Source organism: Rhincodon typus, chromosome 7, assembly GCF_021869965.1.
Source record: "Rhincodon typus isolate 14 chromosome 7, sRhiTyp1.1, whole genome shotgun sequence".
Taxonomy (NCBI): domain Eukaryota; kingdom Metazoa; phylum Chordata; class Chondrichthyes; order Orectolobiformes; family Rhincodontidae; genus Rhincodon; species Rhincodon typus.
In genome coordinates this window covers 10,702,970-10,714,089 of record NC_063338.1, presented here as the reverse complement: position 1 = coordinate 10,714,089, position 11,120 = coordinate 10,702,970, and the positions used below count along the sequence as shown (strand labels likewise).

The 11,120-nt window shown below is 46.6% G+C and overlaps 1 protein-coding gene across 5 annotated transcripts in view; it reads left to right on the top strand.

Annotated features, from left to right (window-relative positions):
* Positions 1–7,806: 7,806 nt before the first annotated feature.
* LOC109911439 (neuropilin-2-like) overlaps positions 7,807–11,120 on the top strand; it is a 100,927-nt gene continuing 97,613 nt past the window's right edge. For 2 of the 5 annotated variants that reach the window (XM_048598635.1, XM_048598637.1), the window contains exon 1: positions 8,429–9,385. In XM_048598635.1, the coding sequence (XP_048454592.1) occupies positions 9,310–9,385 (76 nt within the window). In that variant the 5' untranslated portion in view covers positions 8,429–9,309. Of the gene's footprint in view, positions 8,198–8,300; positions 8,378–8,426; positions 9,386–11,120 lie in introns of those variants that run through there. The other 3 variants (XM_048598634.1, XM_048598633.1, XM_048598636.1) reach the window with 3 other exon arrangements.

Here is an 11,120-nt window from a genome sequence, read left to right as displayed (position 1 = left end):
CCCCAGCTAACCTCACCATTTCATTGGTAAAATCCATATTTAGGACATCGGGCTGTAGGCTCCCGAGGCAGAATATGAGGTGCTGCTCCTCCAGTTTCCGGGTGGCATCATTGTGACACCGGAGGAGGCCCAGGATGGACATGTCACCCAGGGAGTGGGAGGGGGAGTTAAAATGGTTCGCGGCCAGAAGGTGTTGTCGTTTGTGGCGAACAGAGCGCAGATGCTCTACAAAACGGTCTCCGAGTCTCCGTTTGGTCTCACTGATGTAGGGGAGGCCACATCAGGAGCAGCGGATGCAGTAGACCACATTAGTGGATGTGCAGGTGAACCCCTGTCTAAAGTGGAAGGTTTATTTGGTGCCTTGAATGGAGATGAGGGGGGAGGTGTAGGGGCAGGTGTGGCACTTCCTCCAGTTGCAGGGAAAGGTGCTGGGGGTGGTGGGGCTAGTGGGGAGTGCAGAGCAGACGAGGTAGTGATGGAGAGGGCGGTCCCTGCGAAAGGCAGATAGGGATGGGGAGGAAAATATATCTTTGGTTGTGGGGTCGGATTGTAGGTGGCGGAAGTGGCGGAGAATGGTACGTTGGATGCGGAGGTTGGTGGGGCGATATGTGAGCACAAGGGGGATTCTGTCTTTATTTTCGTTTGGGGGAGGGGATGTGAGGGCAGAAATGTGGGAAATGCAAGATATGCGGTTGAGGGCATTTTCGATCACCGGAGCGGGGGATGTTGCAGTCTTAGAAATAGGAGAACATATGGAATGTGCATGAATGGAACGCCCCATCTTGGGAGCAGACGCGTTGGAGTTGGAGGAATTGGGAGTAGGTGATTGCATTCTTGCAGGAAGGTGGGTGAGAGGAGGTGTAGTCTCGGTAGCTGTGGGAGTCGGTGGGCTTGAAATAGATATCGGTTTCGAGGTGGTCACCAGACATGGAGACAGAGAGGTCCAGGAAGGAGAGGGAGGTAACGGAGATGGTCCAGGTGAATTTGAGGTTGGGGTGAAAGGTGTTACTGAAATTGATGAACTGTTCAAGCTCCTCGTGGGAGCATGAGGCAGTGCCGATACAGTCATCAGTGTAGCAGAGGAAGAGGTATGGGATAGCGCCAGTGTAACAATGGAAGAGGGACTGTTCCACGTATCCTATGAAGAGGCAGGCATAGCTTGGGCCCATGTGGGTGCCCATGGCCAGCGTCACAATGATGCCTCCCGCAAACTGGAGGAGCAGCACCTCATATTCTGCCTCAGCAGCCTACAGCCCAATGGTCTCAATGTGGATTTCACTAGTTTCAAAATCTCCCTACCCCCAGCCTCATCCCATGACCAACCCTAGATGTCCCTACTAGAGAAGGAGCAAAACTTGACCTTCTCTTGGGAAATAAGGCAGGACGAGTGACTGAGGTGTCAGTGTGGAGAGCACTTTAGGGCCAGTGATCATAATTCTAATAGTTTTAAAATAGTTATAGTGAAGGATAGACTTTATCTAAAATTTAAAGTTCTAAATTGGAATAAGGCCAATTCTGGAGGTATTCGGCAAGAACTTCCAAAAGTTGTTTGGGAGAGGCTATTGGGAGAAGGGTAATTGGAAAGTGAGAGGCCTTTATAAATGAGATGGGAGAGTTCAGAGAGAATATGTTCCTGTTAGTGCGAAGGGCAAGGCTGGTAGGTGTAGAGAATGCCGGATGACTAGAGAAATTGAAGCTCTGGTCAAGAAAAAGGAGGAGGCATATGTTAGGTATAGACAGCTGGGATTGAATAAATCCCTAGAGGAATATAAAGGTAGTAGGAGTATACTTAAGAGGGAAATCAGGAGGGCAGAAAGGGGCCATGAGATATTTTGGCAGATAGAGTTACGGAGAATCCAAAGAAATTCTACAAATACACTAAGGGAGAAAGAGTAATTAGGGAGAGAATAGGGTCCCTTAAAGATCAACAAGGTCATCTATGTGTGGAACCATAGGAAATGGGTGAGACCTAACTGAGTATTTCACGTCATTATTTACTCTGGAGAAGGATATGGAAGCTAGGGAATGTGGGGAAATAAATAGTGATATCTTCAAAGTGTCAATATTACAGAAGAGGAAGTACTGGACATCTTAACAAGCATAAAGATAGATAAATCCCCAGGACCTGATCAGGTGTATCCCAGAAATTTGTGGGAATTTAGGGAAGGGATTGCTGGGCCCCTTGCTGAGATATTCATATCATTGATAGCCACAGGTAAGGCACTGGCAGACTGGAAGTTGGCTAGAAGTTGGCTAATGTGGTGCCACTATTTAAGAAAGGTGGTAAGGAAAAACCCAGGAACTATTGATCAGTGAGTCTGACGTCAGTGTTGGAGGGGATTCTGAAGGACAGAATTTACATACATTTGGAAAAGCAAGGACTGATTGGGGAGAATCAACATGGCTTTGTGAGTGGGAAATCGTGTCTCACTGACTTGATTGAGTTTTTTGAAGAAGTGACAAGGAAGATTAATGAAGTCAGAGCAGTGGACGTTGTTTATATGGACTTCAGCAAGGCCTTTGACAAGGTTCTGTGCAGTAGACTGGTTAGCAAAGGTAGATTACATGGAATACAGGGAGAGCTAGCCATTTGGATACAAAATTAGCTGGAGGGTAGGAGACAGAGGGTGGTGGTAGAGAGTTGCTTTTCCAGACTGAAGTCCTCTGACCAGTGGTGGGCCACAAGAATCGGTGCTGGATCCACTGGTTTTTGTCATTTATAGAAATGATTTGGGGCGAATATAGGAGGTATGGTTGGTAAGTTTGCAGGTGACACCAAAATTGGTGATGTAGTGGAAGATGGTTATCTCAGAGTACAACGGGGCCTCAATCAAATGCGCCAATGGGGTGGGGAGTGACTGATGGAGTTTAATTTAAATTGATGTGAGGTGTTGCATTTTGGTACGGCAAATCAGTGCAGGGCTTATACACTTAATGGTAATGTCCTGGGGAGCTTTGCCAAACAAGAGGAACCAGGGGTGCAGGTGCAATAAAGGCACAATGCCTTTATTGGGCAGTAGATTGAGTATAGGAGTTGGGATGTCATGTTGTGGCTGTATAAGACATTGGTTAGTCCACTTTTAGAACACTGCATTCAATTCTGGTCTCCCTGCTATAGGAAAGATGTTGTTAAACTTGAAAGGGTTCAGAAAAGATTTTCAAGCACGTTGCCAGGGTTGGATCAGTTTAGGATACCTGGTTAGCATGGACGAGTTGGACCAAAGCATCTGTTTCCATGCTGTACAACTCTATGACTCTATGACCGTAAAGGTGCCCAGAAATATCTAAGAAAAGATTTGCATTTCAACAGTGACTTGAGGACACAGTTGAAATGTTGTAAGTTCAGAAACATGGTGCAAATATGCACACAGCAATATCCCATGAACAGTGATGTGATAATGATCAGATCATGTTTTTTATAATGTTGATCACAGGCTAAATATAGATTAGGATATCTGACATAATCAAACAACAATAAACTCAATAATTTGTATTCGGGTAGCACCTTTAATGTACAAAACTTGACACTGAGTCACATAAGGAGATACTCAAGCAGATGCCAAGGGTTGGTCAAATGCATAGATTTTAAGGATTGTCTTACACAAGGAAATAACATGCCAAGATGGACAGGATGTACAGGGAGTGAATTCCAGAGCTAAGGCCCTCAGCAGCTACCAACAATTAAAATTCAGAATGTGTAAAAAGCCAGGGGACTCTTGTGCTGCAGTGGTAATGTCCCTACCTCAGAGCCAGAACGCCTGGGTTCAAGGCCAATCTGCACCAGAGGTTTGTAACAATGTCTTTGAACAAATTGATTTTAAAGCCAAAGGGGCTCTTGTGGTGCGTGGTAGTGTCCCTACCTCTGAGCCAAGAGGTCCAGGTTCTAGACCTACCTGCTCCAGAGGTGTATAATAACATCTCTGAATGTGTTGATTAGGAAATATCTGCAAGAGGTCAGAATGGACTTTGCATGTAAATATCCAATTAGCTACATGAATGATTTACTGCTGACGGTTAATAGTTAAAAACAAAAAAAAAATTCACAGTGGTTTGATGGTGGGAAAAGGACTGTTTGGTTCTGTGTGATAGCACTTCTGGATTTAAAAAAAAAACTACAAGAGGCCAAGAATTAGATGAGCACAGATAACACGAAGGGTTGCACAACCAGAGGAGATTCACAGAGATAGGGAAGGGGTGAAACTTTGGAAGGATTACAAAACAAGTCAAGAACTGGGGCAGCAAAGTGGCTCAGTAGTTAGCACTGCTGCCTCACAGCACCAGGAATCTGGGTTCAATTCCAAACTTTGCACATTCTCCATGTGTCTGCGTGGGTTTCCTCCAGGTGCTCTGGTTTCCTCCCACAGTCCAAAGATGGGCAGGTTAGGTGGATTGGCCATGCTAAATTGCCCATAGCGTTCAGGGATGTGTAGGTTAGGTGCATTAGTCACAGGAAATGCAGGGATACAGGGATAGGGTAGGGGAATGGGTCTGGGTGGGGTGCTCCTCAGAGGAAACAGCGTGAACTTGTTGGGCTGAATGGCCTGTTTCCACACTGTGGGGATTCTATGGAATTTTAAAACTGAGGACCCGCTCAAGTATGAGCTGCTGTAGGGCAGCAAGCACTGAGATAATAGATTAGCATGACTTGGAGCAAGTTAGGTTATGGGTAGCTGAATTTACAAAAACATAAGTTTATGGAAAAGCCAGGGATGAAGAAAAATGTAAGGATGACATTTTCAGTCACGGATATGTTGAGGAGTCAGTCGCAGTATTTAATTTTGGGTGATAACAATTACTTTAACAGCCAAAAAGAAGCCAATGATTGAAAGGACTAGATTTTGTTATATTACTCTTCCTAGAATATATTGGCTGGCATGAAGTTGATTATAGCTACTTTGCGATGTTTATAAATCAGTTGGAACAATGCCCTTCTGATTGTTTTAAAAGATTGACAGACTGAATCCCACTTTTTGGAGCTCCCAGTGGTTCTTCCTTATCAATTGACATATCAACATTCTTAACTGGGTCAAGGAAGTGGTGTATCATGGCTACATCACAATGCTATGGGGTACAATCAGATGTATATCAAATCTTTCATCCTGTTGGTGCATGGACAAATGTAATCTTTGGGTCCAAATTAGCTGATACATCTCAATAACAGTATTTACTGGAGATCTTATGTCATGGAAGATGTTGGAAATGTAAAGCTAGTGTCTGTATTGGGGTATAGAGGGAATATCAAACCATTTACCTGACATAAACAAAGTTGCTGGAAAAGCTCAGCAGGTCTGGCAGCATCTGTGAAGGAGAAAACAGAGTTAACGTTTCAGGTCCGGTGACCCTTCCTCAGAAGTTCTTGACATGTTGGGCGAGTTTGAATATTTTCTGTTTTATTCTGCATTAGTGTGAAGGGGGAATTGTAAATTGTCTTCTGTATAAAGTGGAGAGGTAACCTAGGTTTCTGTGAGTGTTAATTTACTCAACTGTTTATGAAAATTACTTTCTGAAATATAATATTGGTCTGAAATTCTCAAAAACGGAAGCAGGTTATTAGGTTTTAATGTGTGTATATAAATGGTGATTGATTTAAAAATAATTGAATACAAAAGCAGGGAAGTATTTCATTTTGTACAGGACACTGGTGAGACCACATCTGGAATACTGTACACAGTACTAGTCACCTTATTTAAAGGAAGGATGTCAGTAGAGTGGTAACAGTTCAGAGAAAGTTTACCCATTGAATATCTGGAATGGGTGGTTGCCTTATGAAGCAATGTTGAACAAGCTATTTTTTCCTCACTGGAGTTTAGAAGTGACTAGATTGAAACACATAAGATTCCGAAGGGTCCTGCAGAAAGGATATTTTCTCTTATGGGAGAATTTAAACTATTTAAATACAAAGATGAGGTGGATATTTTTCACTCCGAGGGTCTTTGGAACTCTCTTGTTGACGAGGTGCTGAAAACAGAGTTCTTGAATTTCTTTTAAAGACAGAAGTGAATAGATTCTTGTTAAGCAATGGAGGAGTGAAAGCTTATCAGGGGTAGCAAGAATGTGGATTTCAAGTTACAATCAGTTTGGCTATGAATATATTGAATAGCAGAGAAGGCTTAAGGGGCAGAAGGGCCTGCTCATTCTTCTTTGCTTGTTGTATGTTTCCATCCATAAAGGATGACTAGGGTCCAATACAGGAGTGACAAGTGGTTTTAAATTCCCAAGGACACACCCCCATCACTACCACTATCACCCATATGTATTAGCTGTTGCAGGATACACCATTAAAAGACAAGATGAGGACTGACTGCATAAGTGTCATGGTCCTCACACACAAATAATAGCCATTTTGGATGTGATTGAGTGCCTAGAGACTTTATGTGTCCCAGTTCCTATCATTGACTTTGGGAAATTATATAGCAGTGTGAGGGGTGAGAGGTTTTAAAAAGGAGTCCTGAAATTGGCAGAAACGGGAGAGTTAGAGGGCTTGCAGGTTCTGTTATGGCCATCATTATTTTGCATCTGAACAAGGGACCTCTGGATATTACAGAACCTAAGGGAAGCAATACAACATTCTCCATTCCAGTATTTTCCCAGTACATGATTTGTTAAATTACTGCTAATGCATGGCATTATATTGCAGGTAAATCACAGTGTTATGTAATAGGTATTGTACAGCATATTGTTATATCTCAGGTTTATCATGGTCTTATACCACAGATATATCATAATGTTATATCACACATATATCAGTGCTATACTATAGTGCCATATTACAGATGCATCACAGTATTATGTCACAGGTATGTCACAGAGTTATATCACAGTGTTATATCAATGCAATATCAAGGTGTTTTTATGTATGTCACATTCTGTGACGGGTATATCACAGTGTTTTGTTACATATATACCATGGTGTAATATTGCAGATATATCACATGATTTATTACAGCTATGTCACAATGTTGTATTACAGATATATTGCAATATTTTATTACAGGTATTTCAGCGCTATATCCCAGATGTAATGCAATGCTATAGTATACATATGCCATTATCATGGGTACACCAGAATGCTATGGAGTACAATCAGATGCATATCAAATGGCGAAGCGGCACCCGGGGGGCTGCTCGTGCTCCTTGTTCTTTTTACGATGTTCTATGCCGGATATATCATGTCCGGGATCCACGTGTAACGAATTAAGCTGCCCTGTTGAATCAGGAATGCCACTAGTTTGCCTCAACCCAACAGCGAAGCAGTCATTTGGTACCCGATTACAAAGAACCAGTGCCTTTGTATAAATGTCCCCATTGTCTAAGATTAAACGGCCCTGAAAGAGAGGTAGCCGCTCCGGGCCACGGTCCGGGTTTTACGAGGGAGGGGGTGGGCTTCGGTTGTGGCAAGCGGCAGGTTCTGAACATTGCGAGGCGTTCGATGTGTGAGTGCAGCAGTGAAAGGCTGTTCTGGTGCATCTCCCCGCTGAGCTGGCCAAGGGAGAGAGATGGAAAGCGGGAGCCCCCTGTGAAACAATCGTGCCAGAACTGGTAACTGCACCCGCAGTCTGACTTTTGGGGAAGGTGACGCCAGCTTTTGCAGGACAGTGAAAACACCAAGTAGCGGCCGATAAACACCAGAACCTTGCACCCGTTCCCTCGGTTTAACCTCCCCATCCCTTCTCTCTCTCTCTCTTTCCCCACCATCCCAAAATCCTGTTGCACACTCTGGGTCTCAGCTTGGTGCTGGGTAGGGAGGTACGTACCACTGCTAACAGCAGCTTTCACCCGGCTCTCTCAGAGGGAAAACAGTGTCCGCATGAAAGGAATTACAACGGTGTTGGCAGGGTTTGAGCTATAGGGAGAGGCTGAATAGTCTGGGGCTATTTCCCCTGTACCGTAGGAGGCCGGGGTGTGGGGGTTTGACCTCATACAGAGGTATATAAACACATGTATAACATAACAGTGAGAGGGAGCGTGGCTGATTCGCCACCTAGTTCACTTCTAACGGAGCCGGGACGACTTCAGCTCCCGAAATGACTGGTAAATGCGTTGAAAATAAACGGGAGCACTTCCCAATCGGAGTATCCCCGGGCGGAGGACAACCCTCTGAGGAGAGAGAGAGAGACGGAGAGAGAGGGAGATTACCTCTGAACATGACAGAGCTGCACTGACAGTTCCCTCAACGCAGACTCGACTGCTTTGAGCGGTGAGATAACTTTTTCAGTACCTAAACGTGGGCTGGCGAGGCGTTGATGGGCGGGGGTTGGTTGGTAGAATTGAACACACTCGTAAACACACACACACACCCAAAACAATTCAACGTGTCGCCCCTAAACGTGTCAGCGTTTCTTGATGGCTTGGGAGCTAAGTGTATCTTAAGCAAGGGGTAAGAGTGAGAGGCGGTTTGGTGCGTGTGTGAGGGAGAGAGCTGGGAATGTGTTGTGGGTGATGTTTGAGATGGTTTTAAACACGGCTCTGGAGGGCGTGTGTGTGTGTAATGTGAGAGGCTCCGTTTTTAATGCTTTCGACATCCTCAAGCGAACAGAACTGCCCAAGAGAGAGAGAGAGAGGAGAAGAGAGGAGAGAGAGAGAGAGAGACACACACACTCATACGGAGACACACACACACACGGGCAGGAGGCTACGGGCGCTGTGTCTAACAAAACGCACCAGAGGTCCTCCACAGAGAGAGAGAAAGAGAGAACAGCACCCTCGCTCAACCTTGTGCCTATTTTGAAGTTTTTTTTTGGCGGAGGTTTCATGCGGATGAGAGTGAAGTCTTGTTTTTTAACCTCCTTTGCGGAAGGCTGTAATTTTTTTTCCACGGAAAGAGCAAGCCAGTCATTTTGTGTGACGGGTTCAGAGGGTCTCTCTCTCTCTCTCTATCTGTCTGTCTGTTACTGGGAGGGTTTTCCGTGTTATCTAGGAAAGCATTCTGGCGTGCTTGTGAGACCATCCCCGATAGGATGTAACAGAGAGAAACATTCAAAAACCGGCTACCGGAGAGGAAGTGACACCATCCGAAGCTTAAAAAGGACACAATCTTTTTTTTCTTCCGTAATTGTGTTTTTATTTGGTTAGAGAGAGAAACTGGCGTTCGGAAAATAAGACAGGAGCTGGAGAGCGGTGTGTGGTGTGAGAGAGAGAGACGCGGAAAGAGGAATATCGACATACACGGAAATATAGCTGGACATCAAGAGAGATCAGGAGTGGAATTTATAAAAAAAAAACATCTACCACCCTACTCTACCCCCCTCCAACACACACCCACAAGAAAAAGGCCCTCTCCGGGGAAGAGTCGGAATTTGGCGAGGATTGATGTTGAACAGAATGGGAACCACGGCACCCCTATGGATCACTTGGTGTTTATTCACACTTGGAGCTGGACAAAACGGTAGGAAGCGATTTCACTCACCCACACACAAACGCACAGACAAAACTTTTTTTCCCAGCAGCGGCCTGACTCCGAGCTAACGGAGTGAATGTTTCATTAATTCTCAGTGCGTGCGGTATGAATGCGGGGTCGAGTCTACCTTCGGCTTTATCAGCTTGTCAGTCTGGGATAAATTGTACCGCATGAAAACGACGGGATCGGTTTCTGTTCCCACTCCCCTGAGTGGCAGATGTGGAATTTGGCGGGTGTTTAAAACACATCTGGATTAAATAAAAAGCAAGGGATTTTTTTTCGCATGTTTCAAAGAACAACAGATTTAGCAAAGAACATAAGGATTGAGACGGGCTGTTTTACCTTTGCTTAACCAAATTCCATCGACAAGCTTCTGGAACAGCTCCCCCCCCCCCCCCCCCCCCCAACCCCGGCCGGAGGTGGTAGGTGAAAGAAGCGGCTGGGAGAGAGGGGATACAGGTCTCTCTGGGACAGGAAGCAATGCAACTGGGCAGGATTGTATTAATGGGATTGGGAGCCCGAGTCTCTACACTCTGAATCTGGCCCTGTCCCTGTGCTCCTTACCTCCCCCATGCAAACACACAGAGGTATAACTGGTGAATTCCAGCTGGAAGTTAGGAAGCAGAGATACCCCGCCCCCGGTTACCGAGCCGGCTCCCCCCGCAGTCCGGACCCCTGTCTGGAAGGTGTTTGCTCGGGTTGTGTATGTGTGTGTGTGTGTATAGTGGTGGTGGTGGTGGTGGGGGGTGGTGTGGTTGGGGGTGTAGTGCTGCCAGGGATCGTTGCCCCTCGGATCCCTGGCTCTCCGAAAGGGTTTCCTGCAGATATAGCCCTGGCCGGGGTGATGCTGCCTGAGCGCGGCCCCGGACCTCCCCACTCCCGGAGGTTAGCGGTGGGGTACTGAGCTCTAGGATCGAGCGCAGGCACCGAGCGCCTTCTCCCGGCGGCGCCTTCCAGCCCGCACTGCTCTCAATCCTGGTGCAGCAGCGCCCCTTCCGAGCCCGCCCGCAGTAGGGGCTTTCACCGGGACAGAGTAACCCATCCCTCTCCCTGACCCGGTTAACCCGGATAGAGTACCACCACTCACCAACATCCCCCCCCCCCACCCCCGACTTCGGCTAATTGGGTTGGGGGTACCCCATGACCCGGTTAACCAGGTTAGTGTACCCCCGATTCCGGGCTTAACCGGAACTCGGTAGACCACGTCCCCGGTTAACCGAGACAGAGTAACCCCTCGCTCCGCGTTTACTCGGGACAGTGAGTATCCAACGGATTCGGGTTTAACCGGGACAGTGCGTACCCCCGGTCCGGGTTTAACCGGGACAGTGCATAACCCCTGGTCGGGGTTTAACCAGGACAGTGGGTATCCCCTGGTCCGGGTTTAACCGGGACAGTGAGTACCCCCGGTCCGGTTTTAACCGGGACAGTGAGTACCCCCTGGTCCGGTTTTAACCGGGATAGTGTGTACCCCCGCTCCGGGTTTAACCGGGACAGTGAGTATCCCTGGTCGAGGTTTAACCGGGACAGTGGGTAACCCCTGGTCCGGGTTTAACCGGGACAATTAATACCCCCTAATCCGGGTTTAACCGGGGCAGTGAGTAACCCCTAATCCGGGTTTAACCGAGACAGAGTATCCCCCTGATCCGGGTTTAACCGAGACAGTGTGTATCCCCCTGATCCGGGTTTAACCGGGACAGTGAGTATCCCCCTGATCCGGGTTTAA